General features: G+C 42.5%; 1 protein-coding gene across 1 annotated transcript in view; it reads left to right on the plus strand.

Moving 5' to 3' along the window:
* Window positions 1-517: 517 nt before the first annotated feature.
* GRB2 (growth factor receptor bound protein 2) overlaps window positions 518-27,235 on the plus strand; it is a 63,171-nt gene continuing 36,453 nt past the window's right edge. The window contains exons 1-2 of the mRNA XM_089536433.1: window positions 518-619; window positions 10,567-10,818. Coding sequence (XP_089392559.1) covers window positions 10,741-10,818 — 78 coding nt within the window. The 5' untranslated portion in view covers window positions 518-619; window positions 10,567-10,740. The remainder of the gene's footprint in view (window positions 620-10,566; window positions 10,819-27,235) is intronic.

A 27,235-nucleotide genomic window follows, 5' to 3' on the forward strand; every position in this document is an offset into this window, starting at 1 on the left:
GGAAAACAACAGCTTGTATGATCCTGACTTTTGTGCTCAGTTGTATGTCTTTTCATTCCAGGCCCTTTTCCAGTTCTCTCACAGCTGCCCTCCTCCTCATTCTTAATCTTATTCTGATTACTTGGCTGCAGTCCCCTCTGAGCAATATCTGAAAACCCTTTCACTATTTCTGGGTCTTCATTGTCTAGGTTGAACTTGTGAAGGTCCTCAGTGGTCTTTATCTTTATTGTCTTTGTGTTCAGCAATAAGCCTGCCTTTGCACTATTCCTCCTGACCTTAATCTTCCAAGGCACCCATTAAAGGCCCAGGAGCCCTCTCCAGATTTCAACATGGCAACCAATCAACTCCTTCAGGCAGTCCCACCTGCGCGCATGCGCTCTCCAGCACCAGGGAACGTCTCATCCATCCCTCTCCTCCTCCTCCTCCTCCTCCCAGCCCCGCCCGCTCTGCGGCGTTCTCGCGAGAAGACCGTGGCGGAAGCTGTTCCACTGCTGAGGCCGAAGACAGAAGCCGCTGAGGCGGGGCGGGGGAGGAGAGAGAGAGAGAGAGAGGGGAGGCAGGAAGGCAAAAGAGAGAGAGAGGGGGCCGCTTGGAGCGGAACCCCAGCGGGCTTATTACGGTAAGAGGGGAGCTCTACGGAAGCCGCAGTGGACTTTCTTCCTCTAGTTGTGCTGACACACACGCAAGGCGGGAGGGGCCTTTTGCAGCAGCTGCTTGTCAGGGCGGGGAGGCTGGTGCCAGGGCGAGAGAGAGAGAGAGAGAGACTCTGGGAGGAAGGGGACACTCCAGCTCCCTTCCCCCCCTTTTTAACTCTTGTCTGGCTCAAGGCTATGGAATTCTGGGAGTTGGAGTTTGTTGTGGGGCCCAGAGCGGAGCTCCCAGAATTCCATAGCCTTGAGCCAGACAACAAGTTAAAGCGCAGCCAAACCGGGTTATTATTTCTCCAATGTGGATGCAGCCTTTTTCTCCACGCCACTTTTAACTGCCATGGCTCTCCATGCTGTGGAATAATAATAATAATAATAATAATAAATACACTAGTAATTTATTTGTATTATTATAGTATATTGGGAACTGTAGTTTGTTGGGGCACCAGAGCCCTCTGGCAGAGAAGGCTAAGGTTCAAAGCACACACTGCAGGAATAGTTCACTTTGAGACCGCTTTAAACTGCCCTGGCTCAGTGCTAGGGGATTCTGGGAACTGGGCTTTTGTGTGATATTTAGCCTTGTCAGGGAGAGAGCTCTGGCGACACAATAAACCACAATTCCCAGGGTTCCCTAGCACTGAGCCAGAGCAGTTAACGCGGTCTCAACATGGATTATTTCTGCAATGTATTTTGGACCCGGGTTAGTCCCAAAAAGTGCTACAAGGTCCCTTTGCACACTTACAAAGGGGAGGAAGGCACACACACACATACATCTCAGTGTCAATTGTGGGGTGTGTGGGTATGTTTGTTTTGCGGAACGTGTCAAGGCTCTGGTTTGTATGGAGTGGTCTGAATCAGTTTGTAAGGCATCTGTTTCACCAGAAACCTATCCAGGGGCAGTAGCCCTGTTGGCCACATAGCAAAGTCCTAAATCCACAAAACAGGGATACCTTTATGGGGCCAAACAAAAGGCATACCATGTGTGTCACAAGCTTTCAAACCTCCTCTGGCTTCTTCATCACACAAAGGTGTTAAAATAATTATGTGTGTGTGTATACATACATATATATGATTATAGTAGACCTATAGGGCAGTTATCAGAAGGAACGTTGTGCTGAGTTCATAGTTTCCATGTTGGATTGTGCCACTGAAATGAGGTTCTCCTGTAACGCGTGTGTTTACTGTGAAAGAGGAAGTTGCCCTCAGCAAACTGTTCTGTTTAAAAAGGCAGCATTAGAAGCAAGCTTTTGGATTGCATTGGAACCTGTGCACCCATTTTGTGCCACGTCCAGCTGAGGAGCGCTCTCTGTGTACAGTCAGCCCTCCTTATCCATGGATTCAAGCATCCACTGCTTGAAAATATTCCAAAAAAAGCATAAGTTCCAAACAGCAAACCTTCATTTTCCGTTTTATATAAGGGACACTTACTATTGTATTCAATGGGACTTAAGCATCCACAGATTTTGTTATCCATAGATGGTCCTGGAACCAAACCCCAGCAGATAACAGGGGCCCACTGTATCTATACTTTCAAGTCACCTTTCTTCTTCTGGCGACCCCATCAATTTCATAGGGTTTTCTTAGGCAAGGAATACTCTCAGCCTCTGGTCCAAATACCAATCACAGCTGAGCCTGCTTAGCTTCCAAGATCAGACAGGATCTGTAGCCACCTCAGTAAATACAGAGTGCAGGGTTGTTGTGTTTTGAGAAACTCCAGACATGTAGCTAGGCTCTCCTAGGACTCACAGAATGCTTTCTGAGCAAAGGTAAAAATAGCTGGTATGCTGAAAGGAGGGGGGGGGGGGTAGATAGCTGTACTGTGAACTCCTGAACCTGACCAAAATATCCATACAACCCAAGCTTGCTTCCAGAATCTTAAAAATGTTCCAAGAAAAGATAGGATATATTGCTGGCTTTTTTTTCTTTTTTGGAGGGGAGGGCATTTCTCGGGGACCGAGATGATTCCTAAGAGCAGACTGTAACCAGAAGTTGTACAAACACAACCCAGACTCCCGTAATCCTTCAACCAGCTAGGAGTTTCTGGGGGTGCAGGTCAAAGGTAATGTTTCCAAGTTCCGCATCTTAAAAGAACATTGCTTCTTAGAATTGGGTATGGAATTAGAATTGTTATGGGATGCCCTGCGCTGATTCACGATAAAGCAGAAATACCCACCCACCCCCCGTCCCAAATTAAAAAGAAAAGAGCCTTTATACCCCAAACCATCCTACAACTCCTCCAAATTAATTTACTCTTTACATCTGGGCCATGTTTGCTGTGAGACATTACTGAGAAGGGGAAAATATAGTCTTGTCAGCTGGGAAACCACCACCACCTCAAGATATTGTGACAGATATTTTTTCTGTTTTGTAGCTTCAGGGAAGAAGTGGCTAGCGTCCATTCATGTGATGACATACTTTTCCAGCAAACATGTCCAGCCAATTGTGTAATGCTACCCCTACAGTATAATGCACATTGCAAATCCACAATGTTTGCCTCCTACAGGGCTCTTCAGAGAACTGTAACTTTGTGTATGTAAACTGACCTGTGGCAACTCCTGCACATATTTTTATTATTGTCCAATGGGACATTTGGTGTAATGTTTTACATAGTAGTATATAATGTGTACATATAGTATTTCTGTGAACTTACCACAGGTTTTTCTTGGCATGATTTGTTCAGAGAGGGTTTGCTTTTGCCTTCCTCTGAGGCTGAGAAAGTGTGACTTGCCCAAGATCACCCAGTGGATTTCCATGACTGAGCAGTGATTCAAACCCTGGTCTCCAGAGTAATAATTCAACAGTCAAACCACCGCACTACACTAGCACTCTCATTGTAATTATGTTGTGTGCCTTCCGGTCATTTCTGACTTATGCCAACCCTAAGACACCCTGTCACAGAGTTTACTTGGCAAGATTTGTTCAGAGGTGGGTTGCCTTTGCTTCCCAGCGTAACTGGCCCAAGTTCACCCAGTAGCTTTCTATGGCTGAGGAGGGATTCAAACCCTGGTCTCCAGAGTCATGGTCCGGCCTGCGAGGGAGTGAAAAGGCAGGGCCAGCTCCATTAGGCCTGGTTTTGATTAAGAATCAGAGCCCTCCCTCCAGTCCATCTGCCTTGGTCTAGGCCTCAGAGGGAGAGAAGAACTGAGGGACCTGATCCCTTTCCCCACCACCATTCCCTTCTCCTTTTGTGTCGTGTCTTTTTAGATTGTAAACCTGAGGGCAGGGAACTTGTCTAATTAAAAAGATTGTATGTACAGTGCTGTGTAAATTTACAGTGCTATAAAAATAAAGCTTAATAATAATAATAATAATAACAACAACAATATCTAGAACAAATTAGAAATAATGATATAAATCCTGATCCTTTTTCTAGCAACAAGAAGCAAATGGTGTCTATCAAATAAATCCACAAAGATTTTTCGTACTTTTAAAAACATAACTAACTAGCCCACAAATACTTACGTAACTTATAAAATACATATGTCCTGAAAAGTATGAGAGAAAAAGTTTCTATTTATAAGACCAAACTGAACATAATTCTTTTCCTGACACAAGGAGGAAATGAACCATTGTTCTTGCTACTGAAGATTTCACATAACATCCCCAAATAGTAATAAGAATGATTTGGTTCCTTTGAAATAGAAAATTGGCCTTATTGCCCTTTTCTTATGGCAATGATCAGTCCTTCCTGTAGGGTGGATGCTATATGAAAGAATGCAATGTACATGCTTATTACAGAGCCAGCTGTTTCTGTTGAGCAAAAAGTAGTAATCATTAGCAACATCAGAGAGTCTCTTGCTTCTGTCATCTCCTTTGTAATGTAAACTGAGGAACTACTACAAATACATTAAATATAAGATGAGCCACTGGCTACTCTCCATAAAATAAAAGGATCTTGTCCCAGTGAGTTTGTAAGGTTCCAGAAGACGAACAGAATGCTGAACCCTTGTTTGGCTTCCTACTCTTTTTCTATTGCAAATTTAGAATTGGGTGCTTTCCCTCTTCTTTTTCCAGTGCAAAGCCAAGCAGGTTTCCAGACTGGGTTGGAACCCTTACCCCCTGCATAAACCCACTGCAGTCTGTATTAGGCCCCGAGAAGGTGCAACATCTCCTGTTCAACCAATACTGAAATGCAAGAGGTGGTAGAAGAAGCACAAAGTGCTTCATTCATTCTCTAACAATCTGCTGCATTTCCATTCCTGCATGGCAGGGGGTTGGACTGGATGGCCCTTGTGGTCTCTTCAACTCTGTGATTCTATGATTCTATATTTTATGGGAAGTTTCGTTTTACTCACTCATCCAGCAGAGGAACCAAGAAGACTAGTGTTGGAAGAAAGATGAATCATGTTATCTTCCACCTGTGTTCCTTCCATACTGCAGAAATAATGCAGTTTCGCATCATTTTAACTGCCATGGCTTAGTGCCATGGAATTTCTGGGAATTGTGGTTTTGTGAGATACTTAGCTTTCTCTGTCAAAGAGCTCTCTTGCTACAACAAACTATAATTCTCAGTATTCCATAGCATTGAGTGACAGCAGTTAAATTGATGTCAAACTGCATTATTTCTGCAGTGCAGATGCAGCCCCACTGTATTTTCCTCCCATTTCCTGAAACATAGTGAGGTGGTGGCAGAAGGGATGGAGCCAATCTGTATCTTTGCCACTAGCCCCTTGATTTTTGTGTTATGACAAATTGTGCCTCCTACATGTTTAGCATAAAAGGACAGCAAGCTGATGGAGAATAGGTGGGGAGATCTGCACCACTGGCCCACTTGAGAGCGTGGTAGTATAAGTGTCTATCTAAAATAAGTCTAGAATCTTTGGACATTGTTTTGCTCAATTGTCAGGGGTTTTCATAACTGGTATCACATAATTCCATCAAGTCAGCTCTTTTATCTGCTTGCATCTATTTTTTCCCCTTAATGGTGTCTGTCGAGACTGTTACATGGGTATAACTATTTAAAACCACCACCTGGCAAGCTAATGCAAGGCAAAGTACTTTTAATTCCCTTTGAATTTAAAGTATTTTGGCTTATGTAGACCAAACTACTGTTGTGTTATTGTTTGGAGGGCAACTATTAAGAATGTTTTCAGTTTGTGCTGTGTTTGTATACCATGTCATACACAGAAGTTTTCCAAACATATTATTTTATTTGTGCAGTTCATCAGTATTTTCATCAAGGTCTCCCAATGGGTTGCAGAATGGCAGGCAGAAACCACAAATCTTTCCAGCAGCAACCTCTGCCAGGTTGCCCAGTAACAGACTAAAACCCCATTTCTCCATCCCCAATTTTCTATATCAGAAAAATAGGAGGGGTTTCACTGTGCTGGACAGGAAAGATAAACACTTGCTCACCCCTTTAAATTCTCTGTTATGCTTAGATAACTTGAAGAAAGTGATAGGCCCATATTTCAGTTTGTATTAGGTACTGGAGAACTTCAGAAGTAGTGAGATAGAAATGTGCAACAGGAAATTAAGAGGGATAGGATCAGTAGCCAACACAAATAGTAGTTGGCTTTTAGGGGCCTGATTTTAATTTAATGGGGACCACAAATGTTACTTGACTATCTAGCTTTGTATTTATGATTTATGTAGTGTTGCCACCAGTTTTATCCCCACCCTTCTTTGGATTGTATAGAGGGTATGGGAGCGATGCAGTGTTTTCTTTCATTTGTGTAAGAGAATTCATGCTGCTTGAAACAGATTACTAATATCTTTACATACTCATAAACTACAGTTAGATATCTCCAGATGGCTGAGACCATCCACCCACCTAGGCAATTTGGCAAGTGGATTGGTGGATGTCTAGTCATTTAGAAGAACTACAGATGGCAGTGTGTTAAGAATGTTTGTTTGCATAAATTGTTAAGAGATCTCGAAAAGAGAGCTGGGATTGCATGGACATCATTTTCTCAATTCTGAATTTGCAAAATATGGCTGTATATGTGAGACTGATATAAATAAATACAGTATGTGTATATGACATACACACATTTCTAATAGTTTTATCTCTTAAAATATCAGGATCTTTGATTGCATATGTATTTAGGATTTTGTGGAATAAGACTTCTGATACAACTGTTAAGCCTGCTTACTTTCAAGTAACCTAACAGGGCTTGTTTATATAAATCTAGTTGGGGGTAAATAGGTTAAGCAATCTTAAGTCTGTGTCTTACTGTACTGTACTTTATGTGTGTTATAAAAATAATTGCTTGAAAGAATCCTTTTCTTGTGCTTGAATGATATGATTATATGTTAAGATTTTCCACAAATTACGTTTTTTTGTCATTGCCTTGATAGCCAGCATGGTGTAGTGGTTTGAGCTCTGGACTATGACTCTGGAGACCAGGGTTCAAATTCTGGCTTGGCCATGTAAACCCACTGGGGTGACCCTGGGCAAGTCACATTCTCTCAGCCTGGAGGGTGACAATGGTAAACCCCCTCTGAAGAAACTCGCCAAGAAAACCCCATGATAGGTTTGCCTTAGAGTCTCCATAAGTTGGAAATGACTTGAAGGCACACATCAACGACAACAAGAACAAACTTGCCTAGTTTCTAACTAGGGTTGCAACATTTAATCAATTACTTAGTTGGCTTTAAAATATCAACTAGAAGGTGACTATGGGGTGAAACAGACAGGCAGAAGGGAGGCTTGAAGCTGTCCCTTCCAAAGATGGATTGGGGCCATGGTAAACACATGCTGCGGCCGCAACCTATCTTGAATCTGGCCGAAAAGGGAGTGTCAAAGATCTTCTCCTTTTTAGTTTGGGAAAAGGTGTGTTCTCCCACCCTGCTGTGACCCCATGGTAGCTTCAAGTTGTTCCAGCAGTGTAGAAACACTGCGCCCAGGTCTAGGTGACCGCCTGACTTTGGGCAGCATGGGAGCGGATAGTGTGTAAACACTGCTCTCCCAAGCTGCCTGGACCTTGGCTTTAAAGGGCTGTCTGTTCCGGCCTTATTTGGGCAGCAGACCATTTTGTTAAAAAGAAAAATCAGCCATCTGTACCGTGTGCTTGCCAGCTGCAGCTTTGAAACAGGGAATTCCTTTTTCCTACATACAAAATGTTTGCTATGGCACACACATGTGTAATCAGACTAAACAAAGTATGTTTCTTCAGAACTAATATTTTTACATACGCACATTTAGTCACTCGATTAATTGATTAAAATTTGTAAATTAAATGACTAAATACTTTAACTTGATAGGAGTCCCCTATGTGCGCTTATCTCTCTACATTCACACGTGTTAGGGACACGGGACCCCGGTGAATGTGGAAAAACTGCAAATAATAGAAACACTTATGGTTTTACCTGAGAGAACACCTCTCTAGGAATCTCTAGGTCCTCCAGTGCAATTCTGTGGTCAACATCTGCGAGACATTGCGCTGGAGGAGCTACAAATGACTAGTGGAGTGTTCTCTCTAGGTCTTTCAATGCGACTTTTGGTTAAAGTTTACCATAGCATTGTGCCAGCATTCATGTCGAATGTATAGTGCTGAGAGAGTCATGCTCTTCTTCCAGTTAGCAAAGCCCACGCTACTGTAATAGGTGGTGGTAATTGCTACTAATGAGATATAGCCTCACTCAGGAGCTTTCTTCCACCCACTCTGTCTGCTTACTGCTAGTCATTTTCAAAGTACTAGTAACATTTTTTTTTTTGTTCCTGTTCCTGCAGTGCCACAGAGGCAGTCTTGCAAACCACTTTTTAAAAGTGAACTGCTCCACTAGTTCAAGATGCTTCTCTTTGAAGGGACTGCATGCCTCTGTTGAAAGCATTATCATTACAGCTGCAGTGTGTCTAACTTGGAGGAGGGCACTCCATTATGCAGGAAATGTGTGCTTCTTAAAAACAAGCAAAAATAAAGCCACAAACCCTACATTTTTACCTGTGCAAGATAACTACCACTGAACAATCAGGGTCAGCATGACCCCATACCTGCTAAAATGGTTTGCATACATTAATATACATCATTTCCTCTGATATAAGAAACTGGTTTTCCTCAAAAGGAGGCATTTGCTTACATGCAGCGTGTTTCACATGAATAAAGATAAGCCTCTGACCACTTTTATTTAAAAATTCTGACTGTGCTAAATGTCAGTCTGATAACTCAAAATGAGATCTCCTGCTCTTAAAAATATTAGGCAATTCCACCCAAATCCCCTTTTGTTTCCAGAAGATTCTATTTTATAGAATAGGCACCTGTTTCAGTAGCGTTTTCTGGCACAGCTGTCCTGTATCTTGAGAGAATGGCATGTGAAAATGATTTGCGACCCATTCCTGTGAGATCAGAAGCAACCCCATCCTTTTTCTTGTGAACAGCAGGGACATGATGTAGTTGATAGCAAGGTGGGGAAGGGCTCTCTCTTCTCATTTGAAAGAAAGCGCTTGTGACAGGTTGCCAAGTCGACATTTACCAGCTCATCAAAATCAAGGCCCCAGACTGTGCCCTATGCAGGAGGATCAATGTGCAATGGGATCTCTGGCAGCACCAAAGATTACTTTGCATACTGATTTTCCAGACTTACAAGGATATGTCTTTGCATCCAGGTTTAACTCCCTCCTCTCCAGTGTCTCTTAAAATCCTATGTCCTTGGGCAAATCACAGTCTCTCAGCCTCCCCAGGGGAAGGAAGGCAATGGCCAGCCCACTCTGAACAAATCTTGCCAAGAAAAACCTCATGATAGGGTCGCCATAAGTTGGAAAGGACTTGAAAAGGCACACCACCATAACAACTAGTGCGTCTTTAGGGTGGTGGCCCTCTTGCCCTCTAAGTAGAGCTCTGCTCTGGTGCCACAACAAACTACTACTGGACTATTTTTTGGAAGAGGGGAAAGAAGGCATTTTATTTCCCTTGAGTGGCTTCAGGGCTTCCCTTCAGAAGTTGGGGAAGGGGGCCTGGCTAATAGGTGGAGGTGTCCTGGGAAGAAGCAGGCCTAGCCTCTGGATGTGAATGGGGGGGGGAGGGAGGTTTGGCTTTTGGTAGGCAGGGTGGGGGCAGGATGACCAATGGATGCAAGCTCCAGGAGAAGAGTTTCCACCTCAGCATTAGGAGGAACCTCCTGAGAGTAAGGGCTGTTTGGCAGTGGAACACACTCTTTCCTGGGAGTGTAGTGGAGTCTCCCTCCTTGGAGGTCTTTAAGCAGAGGCTGGATGGCCATCTGTCAGGGATGCTTAGATGGTGAGTGCCTGCATGGCACAGGACATTAGGGGTAGCCGTGTTGGCCATATATGAAATCCCATGCCACCAGTGACCCCATGGCCAAAGGGGAGGTGCCAGCTGCAGATAGCCCTCCCTACCATCTGAACTAAGGTTTTCAATGTCTTCCCCGTTTGCCTGACGGAGGAGCCAGTGTGACTTGGAAAGCTTGCAAGGTGTCATTGCGTATTTTGGTTGTCCCCATAAGGGCATCGTTGTTTGGATGTTGCTGGGCTTGCCTGTCCCAGGGTGGTCTCTTCCAGGTCTAGGATTCTGTGGAGTAGGCCTGCCCTCCATTTCGAGCATGAGGGGGTGTGTGTGTGTGGGGGGGCTAGTTGTTGTTTGGCCATGTCCTCCTCTCCTCCCTTTTGTGGTGCCTTGTGTTTGGGCTGGGGCCTGGGGCCACCCTTGGGCGGGGGAGGGTCTCCTTGGGGCGTGGAGGCCAGGGGCGCTGTCTCTCTCTCTCTCTCTCTCTGGGCCGGGGGGGGGAGAGAGGGAGGGAGGAGGGGGGAGTCTGCCTGGGGGCGGGGCGAGCGAGCTCCGCCTCCTGCTATTGGCCGCGGCGCCTGCCACTCGGCGGCGCTGCAGAAAGAGGAAGCGGCAAAGGCGAGGAGAGAGAGGCTCAGGGCGCGGTCTCTGCTGCTGCTGCCTGCGCGCCTGTCATTGATCCGGCTGCCTCTTCCCTCCCCTTTCGCTCACTGCCCCCTCTCCTTGGCTCCTAGGGCGGAGGGGCCCTCGGCCTGCGCGGGAGACGGCGCCGGAGCTCCGGCGGAGGAAGGGCTCCACGGACACCAGCAGGAGGAGGAGGAAGAGGAAGGGCTGGAGCGGGAGGGCCCCGAGACGGAGACACACAGAGAGAAAGAGCCCCGCCGGAGCTGTAGGGAAGCGGCCCCAGCATGGAAGCCGTCGCCAAGTACGATTTCAAAGCCACCGCGGATGACGAGCTCAGCTTCAAACGGGGGGACATCCTGAAGGTAAGTAAGTGGCGCACAAAAGAGGCAGAGGCTGCCCTCCCCAGGCCTCTCCAGGGCCAGCACACACTGCCAAGTAGTCCACTCTCAGGCCGCTTTCAGTGCTGGGGAGTTCTGGGAACTGTAGTTTTGCCAGGCAAGGAGCCTTCTCTGTCGCTTCCCTACATTCCCCAGGATTCCCTGGCACTGAGGCAGGGCACTTAAAGCCGTCTCAGGCTGGGTTATTTAGGAAACATTTTAAAATGTATTGTTGTTGTTGTTGTTGTTTCTGCAGTTTGCTTTGGACCCTGAAGCTCCCATTGGCTAATTTTTACCCTGTGTATCTCCCTCCCTCCCTCCCTCCCAAAACTAGATTAGTTTGGTCTGTTCAGTTTTGTACAGAAGGGCTTTTTTAATATTTGGACTGTTTAGCTAAAAGGTAGACAAATGCAGTTACCTTTGCGTGTTGAAGATGTGTTGAAAGTTGGTTTGTGGCTCTTGGCGTTACTATCTATCTAGTTGTTCTCCGTTATTTGTTCCCCTGTTTAATCTCTGTTTCCCTCCCCCTGGTTTGCCAGTGGCAGACCACTTGCCTTGCCTGCCTGAGCCAGGCCAGGGGATAGGGCATTCAGTTCTTACCTTGTATACATTGGCCTTGCATCAAAATGTTCTTCTGCTGCGCAAGTCATGGTGTTCTGGCTTACTTACTTATGCACTCCCTATGTGTCTATCTGGCAGCTGATGTTTGCCTGCACATTGAAAACTTAGCTCTAGTCTTGGAAACCTCATGCCACAAGCTACTGTGGGATTCTTGGTTTTACCAAGAAAAACATTGAGACAGGCATTGGATATAATTCTTCATGCTGTGAGTTGCAGCATACATGAGATTTAGTATTACTTGGGCCAGAGGGAATCACAGATTGCTTAACAATCAGGAACTGGGGGTCCCAGAGCTAGTTCCATAGCTTTATTTACAATAGAAGTAAGGATTATATTATCTACACATTCGGAGGAGGCCTAAATATAGTAAAGGCACCAGATCACATCTGATCTTAGAAGCTAAGCAGAGACAGTCCAGGTTAGTACTTTGGTGGAAGACCGCCAAGGAATACCAGGTGCTGTGGGCTATATTTCTGAGGAAGGAATAGGCAAAACCACCTCTGAGTATTTGCTGCCTAAGGAAACCCTATGAAATTCATGGGGTTGCCATGGGTACACAGGTGACTTGAAGACACAGAGAGAGGTTTTCTCTTGATTTTCAAATCTTGTTTACTGAGGTAAGCTTGTTGCCTGAAAATTTAATGAATGTTGGAAATTTTGAGTTGACTACTGAGGTGAATTTAGAGTATGGTGAACCTGACCCTTTCATGGTATGTAATCTTGAACTACGGTCAGTGTGCAAGAGAGTACAGATCCCGGAGAGGGTTTGTAAAGATAGGTAGGTACATTATTATATAGGAGCCCCCAAAAGGCAGTCTTGCTTATTTAATTCAAGAATATTTGTGTCCAGCCTTTCTGCTTAGCTGTTCTCCAAGACAACTGCAAGAATGAGTAATAAACTGAGTGAGGGTTTTTTAAGGCAGGGCGGATAAAAGAAGGTTCTGGAGGTGGTAGTGGTGATGATGATGTAAAACGTGTGGGCAGATTTTAGATTTGCTGCAATTCACCACACAGAATCTGTTTTGTCTTTCACAGGAGTCCCAAAGTCATTTAACTGAAGTCAAGTGCAGAGAGGTAGCTCAAACAGTTGGACACTGAATTGCAGAACAAGGTGTTTTGCAACATATGATCAGGCAAGGAAGTTGTTTTTATGCTAGTAATTTGGAGTTAAAAACCTTTATTGGAAATTACCTGTAGGTTTGTCTGTCTTCTGCCTACCCACCCCTGGTGTCACATGTTACTTTCCCAGCCTTAGATATTGTTGTCCTGTGTTATAAATGGAGATGGCTAACAGTTGAAAGCAGAACCATGGCAACCTGTGTTTGAAAGGCGGGTCTTTGAATAATCTGCCTTAAATTAGATACTGGGTAATGTAGCTGCCTTCCTAAAGAGAATATGGAAGTATGATTAAAACTCAGGTTGTACGTCTGTTTTATCTTGATGTAAATATGAATGTGGACCCCACTGCACGAGGATGTGAAAACAGGCATTATACAGATCACAAAATACAGTGCATCCTTCTTTTACACAGGGGATCCGTTCTGGAAACCAGCATATAATGCACCCACGTAGTACAATATGCCATTGATATCCACTGTGGCTTGGTTCTAGCACCCCCTGTGGATACCAAAATCTATGGGATGCGCAAGTCCCGTTATATACAGTGGCATAGTAAAATGATGTCCTTTATATAAAATGGCGTAATCAAGGTTTGCATTTTCAAATTTCTATCCTTTTGGAATATTTTCAAGTCGTAGATTCTTGAATTTGTGGATATGGAGGGCTGACTGTATTAGACTTGGGCTAAGATCCTCCAACTTCAGGTCCAAGCTTGACATTACAATAATTGTTCAAATGTAGAAATAAGGATATGATTCAAGCCAGCCATGTAGGGACTGGACTCAGTCATTTCTGTTTTGAAATTGAAACCTCTGTCTAGTAGCACACAATTCTGTAGCCATATGAAATAAGGCAAGCCCCTCCCACCTTTTCCCCTGATGCCTGGGACAGCTTTGCCAGAGCTATCCCAGGCGTCGGAGGGGGTGGGCGGGGCTCACGCATGGGCTCCCCTGTCCCCTCCTACCATGCCTGAGATTGCTGCCTTGAGCTGTCCCAGGTATCAGATGAGGAGGGTGGTGGGGCTTGCCTTGTTTGCCCCTCTGATCGCCAATATCCAAATTCACGAATGCTATCTGCAAATGTGAAAGGCTGACTGTATATGCATTGATTCAGGAGAAAATTAAGAAGCAATATCTCGGTAAAGATGTTGAGTTGGATTTAGATAAATTAGTTGAAATTAGTAGGATAAGTTAGTAATTAAGGGGCGAAGCGCATAGCCTGTAAAGAGTGGCTGGAGGCTGTTCCAGCTGTGATTGGGCTGGGACTGCGGCGACTGCACAACCTGCTTCCAAAGCAGGCTACCACTGTGGTCCCAAACTGGTGCTACAAGGAGCCAGATTATTTCTGCTCCTTTTTGATTCACTCCAAAGGACCAAATTGCAGTGCCAGAGCAGTATCCGGCCGCTTTGGGGCATGCGTCATCTGAATGCCACACTCCCACAGCTCCCAGAAGCCACCTTATTTGGCCCGTGTGTTTCAGGCCTAGGTCTCTATTAAATCAGTGGAACTTAAGCACAACTGATTTTGTCTGAAGCTAACCTGATTTTCAAAAGCTTTCATTGGTTTCTAAGATGTTATATGCAGTGTTTGTTAACAGTTCTTTATTTGGGATTTTCATGGATTTAGGTTCATGCTGACCTTATGAGGATGTGATAAATTACTACATTTCATATAAATGAACAGCTTTTTGTTTTCAGGTTGCTGGCAAATTTGATCAAGAAATCTGAGTCCTGATAATGGTCTTCTGTATTGTAATAATGAAAAGTTTTGCAATTCAGCAGCTATTGCTCCACATTTAAAGATTTCCAATTGGCTAACATTGAGATTTTGGGAGTTACAGATGCTAGGCATACATCACCTGTCTATTAACATATTTTGTCTTTAACATTTTGATGCTGTGTTTAATAGTTACCTATAAACTAGTCAGAAAATGTTTATAAATATTGGAAATTGCAAAGTGGAATGAAGAAAGCCATAACTTTAATTGCTTTAGGTATGCAGTTTGGCAAGACTTTCCTTTCATATATAACCACACTGATCAGTACTGGTGAATGCTTATGATTTCTTGTGTTTTGCTTCCTAGATGAATATTGCTAACTATCAGTTAAATTGTGATTGGTTTCTACCAGGGGTAGTTGGCTTGTGTTGCTATTAAACTGAAGACTAAAATGATCAGTAATACCATTCCATGGAAAGTTGCATGCCATATGAATGTGGTTTAATTTTCAGCAGATAATTTGCCAATGATGTCATAGTGCCATTACTGCAGAATACTTGCATATTCTGGACTTGGTTGAGTATCATTTCAACTACTGTACATCCATTAGCTGCTTGCTCATTAGTAACCCTCTGGCTGTGGTCCAAAACTGAATGAAGATCTTTAACCTTTGGTTCAAATTGTGTAAACCATTTAAACATTGGCCTCTCTCTCTCTCTCTCTCTCTCTCTCTCTCTCTGTGTGTGTGTGTATTAATGTTAGACTTCAGTATGATACATCTTGGATTGTATTTCTTCTTTGAAAATAGGCAGGATTTTTACAGTGTTGTCAGGAAGGTCTATGGCACAGCTAACTAATATCTGGCGAGGTAATCAGAATTTTTTCTTTTGCCATACAGAATGGCAAAGAGGCTATTTCTCAATTGGCTAGGCACCATTTTCATCCTCCCTTTATCAGTTTGTGTATGTATACTTTTACACATAATTTGAAATATTTGTCCTTCATTAAAGGAATAGAATAAACAACAACTAAATTTCAGCTGCAGTTTCTAATGCAATTTCCTGTGAACCATTGCCAGTTTCTTTCCTTACAATGTGGATCTCCTAAAATCTTCTAAAAACCATCAAATGTGTTCTCTGCTAAGCCTCCCCTGGAAGACTGTTCTTACAATAATGTATTTACAGTAGATACACAGGGGCAACCACCAATAAGTCTTACTTCTTGCTGAGAGTTCCCTGACCATTTGCAAAGGTGGAATAGGAGACAGGGCACCAGAACACGATAGTAACTGGCCAGCAAACAGGCTTATATAGATATCCAAAGGGATCTTGTAATACCTTTGAGCAGGGGTAGGCAACCTGCGGCCCGCGGGCCGGATGCGGCCCCACGAGGCCTTGGGACCGGCCCCAGCCCGGTCCTGCCGCCAGGGCCGTTGGGGGGCAATTGTCTATAGAAGCCTCAGAAACATGCATTTATATTAACATTTTTTTAAAAATCAGCAAATTTTTTCATGTGTCCTCCATTTTTTTAAAAAAAGTGTCTTCCGTTTGAAAATTTTGTCCTACATTTGTCCTGATTTATTTATATATTTAATTTTTTAAAAAATTATTTAATTTATTTTTTGGCTTCCGCCCCCCAGTTGTCTGAAGGACAGCAACCCGGCCCCCGGCTCAAAAGGGTTGCCTACCCCTGCCTTTGAGACTAACTGTGTGAAAGAAGTTGTAGCATAAGCTTTCATAGACATGAGGGCAAAACACACCAGCAGTAAGAGCTGACTTCCGGGCAGGATGGGGGCATGGCATTCACACAGCGCATGCCCCCAGGCCGCCAGAAAGCTACATGGCTAACTGCACATATGGTGGCTTCACGGCATTTACACGACACGGCATTTACATGAGCCGTGCTGCAGAAACACTAAAAAGCCACTGCAGCGGCAAAGCCAGCTTTTTCTCAGTTCAAGAAGAAGCAGCTTTCTGCCACTTCTTTTTGAGTCAGGAAAATGCTGGATCAGGGCATGCAGTTGCAAAAATGGTTTGGGTTTTTTTGGCCTGGTTTTCAGTCTGGTTATAGCAATGGTTTTATTCTAGGTTAAAACTTGCCAATCATGTGTGATCCTAAAAAAATATTTTTTTCTGAAACATGTTCAACCTAAATTTATCTTTTTTCTATAAAGCAGGGATTTTCTCCCTTTTCTGTCTGTTTCTATTTGTAAATTCCAGAATACAGAATTTTACAAGTTTAAAGACAGAACTTTGCATTGCCTGAGAAAATTGGAAGGCAATGGCATTGCTGCAAGATTGCCTGAATTATGCACTCAGCATTAATAATTTCCAAGGAGGCACTCTGCATTAGTTGAAAGCTGAAGTGCATCGGTGCTGACTCATCTTCAAGGCACCCAAAGCTTCTGCAGAACTACAGTCTGCAATGTTACAGTGGCATACAGAAGAATATTACCTTCTCATTTTCCTAAGTGTGGGTGGAGTTGCTGTAGTAGAAGTAACCACCAGAATGTTTCTTGACCACTCCTGCCACTAATACCTCCTGTGGTAGTGCTAGATATGTTTGCACGCTGCAAACTTGTTTTGATTGACCAACAACTATCTACTCACTGTGGTTCAAGATAATCCAGCCAAAGCATCAAACTCATTTCCAGTGTACATCCTGAATCTTGCTATATTTCAGGGAGCACAGTAGTGTTATACTTTCTCTTACAAGAGCCAGTGTTCCATCATTATCAGTCCTGAACTGGCTAATTTGTAACAAGTGACATATACTTTTGTTCTATATACATTTAGGATTTTCTCCTTACATTTTGTTTCCTTCCAGTTTGGTGTACTGTAATTGGTACCACTCACTCTGTCTATATCTGTGTGCACTATATGGCTATTGGATACTGTTCCTGAGATACAGTAATAAACTTCTGGCAGATTTCTGTCATGTTGTTGGTCTCGCCAGATGGCAACGGTCCAAGTGTTAATATGCTGATATTTGCTTTTGGTTTGCCATATGGTGGAGAAAGAGAGAATAGATTGACTGATTCCATTGGCTGATAGTGACACAAATCCATTCCCCGACTGTTGTTTTTTAGATACTGTGTGCCATCATTCAGTACTGTAGCATATTTAACCGTGGAGAGGGCACATAAAGTGAATTTTAAGGAATTGAAGATCCATGGTCCTCTTTCCTGACAGTTGATAAAAGTTTAATTATTGTCAAAAAGCATTTAAAAGTATGTTTTATAAGCTGACAAAGCAGTAATGCCTTATTGTTTTTAAGACCTTGTTTTTGTAAGTGCAAGGTCCATTAAGTGTTTATTTTCACTCTTGAATATAAATCCATTTCTTGTAGGTTGAACAGCAACAGGTTAGTTGTAATTTTGCCATTTCAGTCCTTTGGTTGATTTAATTCAGCCCACTTATTCAACAGTGATGCCAGCTAATTTTCTAACCTCCAGTCAAATGCTGTTCACGTGATTATTTTCCAGTAAGCTTTTCTTTTTTACTTCAGATCAAATGTCAAACAGAATTGTATGTTTCTAAAGAGCTGGTGCTGAGATTGCATTTTCAGTTCCTTCATGAAAAAAATCTGACCCATCATCCCAAAAGAACATATTTGTGTGATGTGAGATGGTTGAAGTGAGACAAGAGTAATAGAGCTTCCCATTTATATTTTTCTCCCAGTAGTCAGTTGTACCCATTTCTAGGAAGTATGATAAACCACATGTTTTTCCATGCTGCAAAGTTACATGCTGATACTTTTGCAATTTTTTTGAAAAAATTAAATTTTAAATAATTTTTAAAAATGCCCCCTTGCTGTCTTGTAAGCCACTTTGGGCCCCATTTTGGGAGAAAAGTGGGATATCATTCAAATAAATAAGTAAGGGGCAGGGTGTCATTTTAACCATGTCATAGGCCTCCCCACACATTTTAAGACCAGAATAAACTTGTCTTCGTTAACAAGCAAAGTAGAAATCAACTTCCATTTTACTTTCTGCTTGGCAAGAGGCCTTACCCTAGACCATGAGCCACTTAGGGCTGGAAACACAGTGAAATTTCTAAGTTTACAAGAGAGTTGGTGGCGATTCCCCATAAAAATGAATCTTAGAGTTGGAAGAGACCACAAGGGCCATCCAGTCCAACCCCCTGCCATGCAGGAACTCTCCATGAAAGCATCCCTGACAGATGGCCATCCAGCCTCTGTTTAAAGACCTCCAAACACACTTTCCCAGGGAGTGTGTTCCACTAGCAAACAGCTCTTACTGTCAGGACCTGTAAAGCCCTATGCCTCTTAAATTTGAAGACCATACAGCAGGGGTAGGCAACCTGCGTCCCCCGGGCCGGATGTGGCCCGGCGAGGCCTTGGGACCGGCCCCAGCCTGGTCCTGCCGCCGATTGCCGCCGGGGCCTTTGGCCTCTCGTGCGCAGGGGCAATTGTCTATAGATGCCTCAGAAACATGCATTTATATTAACATTTTTTAAAAAATCAGCAAAAATTTTTGCGTGTCCTCCACTTTTTTAAAAATAGTGTCCACCATTTGAAAATGTTGTCCTACATTTGTCCTGGTTTATTTATTTATTTAAAAAATTATTTACTTATTTATTTTTTGGCTTCGGCCCCCCAGTTGTCTGAGGGACAGCAACCCGGCCCCTGGCTCAAAACGGTTGCCTACCCCTGTCATACAGTATACCTCAGATCATAAAGTGGATGTGTACAAATAAAACTTTTAACAAAAAATATGATACCAGAGGCAGAAATCACCCAGAAAGAATAAGGATAGATTCCTACAGTCCCCCCCCCCCCCCGGCAAAAAAGTAGCCCTCCTTTGGACACTCTCCAGTTTCTCAACATCCTTTTTCAATTGTGGTGCCCAGAACTGGACACAGTATTCCAGGTGGGGCCTGACCAGAGCAGAATAGAGTGGCACTATTACTTCCCTTGATCTAGACACTATACTGGTCACTTCTCTCCAGGATGAAAAGGAGCCATTATTGAGCACCCCATCCTAAGTGAAGCTATCATAGGGTTTTCTTGCATGTTTTTTTCAGAGGGGTTTGCCTTTCCCTCTGCTTACCTCTGAGGCCACCTGGTGGGTTTTTATGGCTAAGAGGAGATTCAGACCCTGGTCTCTGGAGCCATAGTGCAATGCTCAAACCACTTTACAAATGATAAAACTGCACAACCCATCCTTGGCCACACCATTCAATTTCTAAAAGCCTGGCGGCACAAATATGTTTTCAGCTTCTGACAGAAAGTGAGGAAGTAGGCAACCATCCTGGCCTCCCTAGGGAGGGAGTTTCATTGTTATGTGAAGTATACCTGTTTTGTCCCATATTAGCTTGCCTGGGCTGTGAGATATTTGTGGGTGGCCCATCTCTCAGTCAATTTGCTATCCAGAGTTTGGTTGGTGGAGATAAAAGAATGGACTGTCTTGATAACCACTCCCGTGTTCTGTTTTTATTTGAATTTTATTGAAACCTGTATGGAGTAACCTAACTGACAGAAAAATGAGATTAAAATGTAATAATGGAAATCCTTTTTGCTTGAGAAAACCATTATAGTTCTATAGGAATATCAGGTTAGTTGTGGGGCACATCGTACTGGTGACAGCATGTCCGTTTTGTTCAAAGTGTGTGTTAAGCTGCATAGTAATGTTTTATTGATAAAGTTTTGAAAGGTATTGTTTCTGTTAAATAAAGTGACAGTATTATTAGATCTTAATTCCCCCCCCCCCAATATTTTTAGAATTAATCTGTCCTTATTTTCACTACAAAAATAGCAAAGGTTTTAGTGAGGTCTTAATCCCAAAAAATGTACAACATGCACGTGATTGAAATTTGAGTTGGATTCATTTTTAGCCAGACACGCACACTTCCATATTGGTTTTTCCTTAAATATCCATGAGGCAGTGAAATAGTATTTTAAGTATCTTCCTTGGTACAGGACTCCTGCATTAGTAAAGGATACTTCTTAAATTTTAATGAATACAAGAGCAGCTACTTCAGTATGCTATCAAGCTAAACCCTTGAAGAGAACATTTGTGTAAGGCAGATATTATATTCCTAAGTTTTCTGAAGCAACAGTGGTTCTCAGTTGCCTTCCACTGAGTCAACTATTCCACAGGTCAATGTAAACTTTCATCAAAAAAGGAACCTTCCCCGTCTCTGAGTACAGTGGCAAAAAGAGAGAGCTTAGTCAATCCCAGAAGTACTCAAAGAAAGCACTGATCCCCTATATGGTGGCATCACTTCTGACCTTTATGAATGCCTAGGTGGAAAGGTTGTGATGATGGCAGTTCTCTGGCACTTCCCCTCAAAGCGCTGAGAGGAATTGGGCTTTGAAAGATTTGAATAAGACATTTGTGTGTGTTTGTAAGCTTTTCTGTGCAAAGTTATCACAAGATAATCACTGCTAATGTAGTTGTCATTTTCTTGCGTTGCCTTTTTATCCTTTTTGACATGTACGCGTGTTCTTAGTCGCCTCCTGCACAGACCAGCATTTACTGTAATTCCCTCCTTATCCTTCCAGCCTTTAGAGTGAACACAAATAATTATGCCTGCTGGAATTTTGTATGTTCTTTGGTATCATTTTCCTTTGCTTCATCTTTACTGCCTCGGTTATATGCCCCTAAGTTTTACCCTTGACTTATCCATGGGTCTTATAAAAATCCATAATTTTGGCCCCCAAACCTAGCCTCTACTTTGGCATGAGGTCGATTTATAGTTGAGTATATACAGTAATTCAGGCTTTCCTCTTGAAATGCATACTGTATGCAGAAAAATTGTCTTCATGTCAAGATGTAGAATCGGCCAGCTACCTTTTTCTTTTAAATGGACTTCTCTTTAAACCAAGAGAGAGAAATATGTTGCCTTTTTGTTATCATTGTATTGCAGCTCTGAGCATTTCTTACCACTAGCTATGCTGCCTAGGGCTTCTGGGACTTGCAGTCCAGGAACCTCTGAAGAGTCTCATGAATCCTACCTATGCTTTAAACACTACTTTCCTTCTGGTTTGTCCACAAAGTACTTGTGGTTTCAACTGTATTTATCATTGAGCAATCAGTGCAGTGTGAACAAAACAGTCCAAAAAATCCAGCACTAGATTAATCTGTCCAGTGTGACAGGTGTGTTTTCAATATTATACAGTAAGTTGGTGTTAAATGCTGCCATTTTACTGGTTTATCATATAAAGTCAGTTGTTACAGAAACAACCAATGATGGCATCTTGAAGGGAAACCAACTAAATAACTGCTTAGCACTGTTTAATTGAATAGTTGTTTTTCTTATAAGGTTTTATGGTTACTAGTGATGTGATAATCAGCTGGGGGCAATTGACATCTTGTCATAGTGTCCAATATGGATAAAGCATTTTTTCAGATAAGATGAGACCCATAACTGTGGTAGCATGAACAACATAGTTTGTTATTGTTATGTGCCTGACTTTAATGCTCAGATGATTCTATTGGGGGGCTGAGGGTGTGTATCTTGCCCATGGTCACCCAGTGGGTTTCCATGGCTGAGCAAGGACTACTGCTTAAAACTTTGGAAGAGTTTGATTCTTGTGTCCCGTGCAGAGAGTAAAGATTTATAGACATGTCTGTTTGGTGCTTGTTCTACAACCTATGTGTAGGAGACGTAGCTGATTAATTTTGTAGTGATATAACATACACCAAATTATAGTAATATATTTCTTTAATGTTGGATGTGTGATTTGTAGTCATTGAATGGTTCAACATTTGTCATTTGTCATCTTAAGTTTTGGTTTTAAAATAATTATTAACTGCTTCTCCATATTGTACATGTTCGATTAATATGGCACCAAGAATGCAGACTAAAACATTCATTAACCCGGGGGGGGGGGGGGGGGGAGAGGAAAAATTGAGTTGAGGGGGAGAGAGAGAAAGAAATGTGTGTGAAAGAGACAGGCAGAAAGACAGAGAATATGAATCGGTGCCAGTTTTGAGATTTCCAAGAAGCATCTTCTAGCCATTTATGTGAGCTGTAATTTTCAGATCACACACTCTGCTGGCCTAGAAATTCTGTTATTTTGGGCTGTTGTGACCCTCTCTTGTCCTTTGCAGAAAAATGAGTAAAGGAATTGGTGGTCTCTGATTAGTATATACCAGGAAAAGAAGGAAGTTTCCTGCTGTTGTTTAAAATGTTGAGGTGGCTTGCTTAATCATCTGTGCAATTAGATACTTTTGAACTGGTATTGCTCTTGTGCATTCAGTGCTCACATTGCCACATTCTTTTTTTCAGAATATTGTATAATATTTAAAAATTAAGATGCAACAAAGTAATTTTCTGAAATCCTTATGGCACCATTGAATCTGACAGCATAGGGCTTCTTCCCCTGTAATTATTTCTATTTCCCTAATAGCAGGGAGTACTGTTTTTTTGTTTTAAAATGCTACCCTGCCCTCTTATATTAAGCTTCCTTGTTTTATTGGCTCTTCTGCCTATATATGACATGGAAATGAGAACTCTTAGAGATTATTTTACAGTTGGCACTTCACGTTTGCAGCTTTAACTTTTGCAAATTTGATTATTTGTGTTTTTGATTAATATGTTCTCTCTAGGAATCCCTAGGTCTTCTCTGCCAGAAGCTGACCATAGAGTTGTGCAGGAGAACCTAGAAGTTCCTAGAGGAAAAAGCCTCTCTAGGCATTTGTATGTCATCCAGCATGATTCTATGATCAACTCCTGGCAGATGTTGACCATAGAGTTGCACTGGAGGACCTGGAGATTCCTAGACATGTCTTCTCTCAGGTAAAAAGAATAGTGTTTTTTTTATGTGCAGTTTTTCCACATTTATGGGGGTCCTTCACCCCTAACCCAGTGAATGTGGGGGGATAACTGTACTTCACTCTGTATAAGCAGCAGTGATAGTCCTTAATGGCTCAGTGGGACTCGGTAGTTGTCTGCTTTTAATGTCAACTCAGTGTTAAGATTGCAATGTGAACTTTCTGGTAGGCTGCTTGTTTACCTTTATTCCATATTCCTAATAATAATAATAATAATAATAATAATTATTATTATTATTACATTTTTGCTATGTATTGCTATGATACATTTGTTTATTATTTTATTGTTATTGTTTATTGCTATTGCTTTGTATTCCCTACTGTTGTAAGCCACCTGGATTCCCAGTGATTGGCCGGGATATAAATAAATCCTATTATTATTATTATTATTATTCCCATTGCCTATTACAGTGCAAGAACAATTTACCATAGGGTTTTGCCAGAAGCATCTACTGCACACCAGGGTGTTGATGATCATTAGCATTTAACAGTTTTGAAAGTCGTAGCGCATGTGGACATTAAACAAACAAAAACAAACAAGCTTCATTTATATACCGCTTCATACCACCCAAGCAGTGTCTGACACAATGATAGCAACAACTGTAACAGCCTTCAGTTTAACAATACACTTAGTATAGCTCTGAAGTCAAAAAGTCAGGACTGATTAAAAAGTAAAGAATTAAAATACAGCAGATCAATAAAATCCAAGCAGAGTGAGAGAGGCTAATAGTGAAACAATAATCACATTCAAAAGAGCTCAGATAGCATGCTGGAATTATTGACTAGATATATGTTAGTGTTGAGGTGAAAATTGTATTTTGCACAGGACACTTGGGTCTAGGGGCGAAATGTAGAAAGTCCATGTGGGCTAAACTTCTGCTAGAATTTTAGCTTTAAGGGTCTAAAAACTGATCTGTAGTACCTTCATTTAAATTTAAGATAAGATTCTTCATGAATAATATATTAAACTAGACTCCTGTTGTAGCCTTGATGTATCTTTTAAATAATTTTGTCCTATGCTTTTTTTTCACTTGAAAGACTGGTATTAATATGCATCTACATCTTCAAAGCTGTTCAGAATATGAAGGAAGATGCATTTTGACTGTTGGCTAGTCAAGTAATAGACTACCATAAGGACATTAGATATGCTAAAATATCAACAATAATTTTCCCATTTGGCATTTGGCTGGCGACATGAGATTAATTAGCTCTCACTTGGGGCTGCCTTCATGATGTTTGTTGATAACATTTTTCATTAATTTATGTTTAATTTAGATTCTCAGTCTATCTTCACACTTATTAACTTGTAAAAATTAATTTTAAAAGCATAAAATTTGGAGATTAGCTTGGTGTTCACATCTTAATATGGTAATACAAACCAAGTCAATAGCCTTTAACTCTCTCTGTGACAGCTTGGACATTCTGATTTAAGGTCTGGTATACCACATATGATACAGTGGTTTACACACTGGATTAGGAAACCAGGTTTCAAATCCCCACTTGGCCATGGAGAACTCTTTAAGGGACCTTAGGCAGGTCACACCTTCAGCCTTGGAAGAAGGCAAAGGCAAGGCCCCTCAGAACAAATTCTTCCAAGAAAACCCTGCGATAGGTTTGCCTAAGGGGTCACATAAATCAGAAACTACTTGAAGGCAAACAAGGACAACAACATTTATAGGGCTCCAGATGTGTAATTGTACCTTTAATGTGAATTCATTCAGTGAGAATGTGTACATGTGAAAAGGAGATAGAGGAGAAAGTACAGTGTGTCCATGTGATATGCGGGCGCCTTTTATGCAGCTTTTTCCTGAATGGCGCATGCATTCCACGAGCACAAGCCCCATTATTCTCAACTGGGCTCAAGCATAGGCGGATTTGCCTTACACAGCACAGTCCGGAACATTCCCCCGCATAAGGCAAGGGACCACTGTATGTATGTGTACTACTTTTTGTAGGCTTTTGTTGACTACTTTGAATGTTTGAATAAAAAATGTACATTATAAATTGTATTATAGTTGTTTGAGTGTTGGACTATGATTCTAGAGACCAGGGTTCAAATTCTGGCTTGGCCATGTAAATCCACTGAGTGAGTTGTACTTTCTCAGCCTCAGGAGGATGGTAGTGGGGAACCCTCTCTGAAGAAACTTGCCAAGAAAACCCCATTATAGGGTTGCCATAAGTTCGAAATGACTTGAAGGCACCACAGGCAACATTATATAGTGGGCCCTCGGTATCCATGGGGGATCCTTTCCGGACTCCCCCCCCCCCCTCGGATACCAAAATTCATGGATGCTCAAGTCCCATTCTTCTTAATGCCGGTACAGCAATGTGGCCACGCCACCAGAGGTTCCATTCTGGGTGCTAGGCCTGGGGAGGGGTCGCTGAAATTCAAGCGGCCCTAGCCTCAGCTGTCTGGGCAGCAGACTCCACCCCCAAAGTCAAGCTGGGGCAAAAAGAAATAATGTAAGGAAGGAGGTTGGAGGGAGGGAGGAGGTAAGGAGGAGGCGAGAGACTTTTGACCCCAATGGTGGTGCTTGCCATGCATAGATGGCAAGGAATGCCCACTGTAAACATGTTCAAAAATGCATATGATCTCTTATCTTGATCAGTGATTCCCAAACTCTGGCCATCCAGGTGTTTTGTACTTCAGCTTCCAGAAGCCTCTGCCATCTTGGCCAGTGGCCTGGGATTCAGGGAGCTAAAGTCTAAAACACCTGGAAGGCCAGAGTTTGGGAATCACTGTTCAAGATTAATACCAGTTACTTGTATGACTCACCAGCTTTAAGGCTAAAGTGCATGACATCAGAGTAAGAGATAAGTTAGTTTGTGGCAGAGGTGGGCAAAATGCAGCCCCAAGTCTATTTTTGCAAACCTCATACTCTCTAGACTTTCCAGAGTGTCCCCCCCCCCCCCCCAGTTGCCTTTCCTGGAAGTTCTGGCACCACCACAAACTACAGTTCCTATAGCTGTCAGGAAGCAAGAAGAAAAACTAGGTCTAATCAATATCCCTGTGTCTTACTGTAACTAAGCCAGAGATCTTATAAAGGAAATAATCACACATTTGTCCCCTGCTTATCTATGTCTCCATTCTCTTTACTTTTGGGGTTCTCATTTTTAGATCTAAGCCCTTAAGGGGTAGGTTCCTGTCCTGTGGGTTCTTAATTAAGTAGTGTAGTGGTTTGAGTGTGGAACTAGGGCTCTGGAGATAAGGGTTTGATTCCCCGCTTGACCATGGAAACCCTCTAGGTGACCTTTGGCAAGTCAGTTTTGGTTCTTCAGAAGGCACACAACAACATATAATAAATAAAATAAAATAAAAATACTACAGAAGTGTTCTGAGCTGTAATCAGAGGAATTCATATTTAGAAGAATTTATGCTCTGAATAAATCTTGCCAGGCAAACTATGATATGGTCACCTTGGAGATTATCACACCTGAGGCTTACCATGCTTAAATCGCCAATAAAATGCTCCAGAAGCATGGAGGTGTGATAGCCAGTCGCGCTTCTGAAGCATCACTGAAGTGTCCACTCTCCTCTCCCATTATCAAAGCATTACTGGAGCAGCCATTTCTTCACAACGGACATTTTACCTGCAATTTAAGTATGGAAAGCCTCAGGTATGATAATCTCCCTTAAATCTGAGTTGACTTGAAGGCACATTTAACAACAAAATAGTACTAACAAGGGCCATTATTCCATGAAACCTATTGATGCCACATCTCTTCTCTCACTGGTTTACACAATGGCAGAAAATCAGGAGGCAGCTGCCTTTGATGGCATGTGTGACTTAATTGCCCAGCCTGTTCACAAACTGACAAGATAAACATCGTCCAGGTTGGGTGGTATGCACAAGAATCCCAGCCAGCTCTTATGACTGATGGTCTAAGCAAGTCCTTTTAAGAACCCACTGGCCTTCTTGAGAAGTAATAGAAAAATAGAATGGGAACAGGGACATGATACTCTGTGGAAGAGACTACAAGGGCCATCCAGTCCAACCACCTGCCATGCAGGAAGATGCAAAGTAATCCCGACAGATGGCCATCCAGCCTCTGTGTAAAAACCTTCAAAGAAAGAGACTCCACCGCACTCTGAGCAGTATATTCCACTGCCAAACAGCTCTTACTGTAACAGAGTTTTCCTAATA

Source organism: Sceloporus occidentalis, unplaced genomic scaffold, assembly GCF_023333645.1.
Source record: "Sceloporus occidentalis isolate IW3139 unplaced genomic scaffold, rSceOcc1.0.p SCAF_1, whole genome shotgun sequence".
NCBI classification, from domain to species: domain Eukaryota; kingdom Metazoa; phylum Chordata; class Lepidosauria; order Squamata; family Phrynosomatidae; genus Sceloporus; species Sceloporus occidentalis.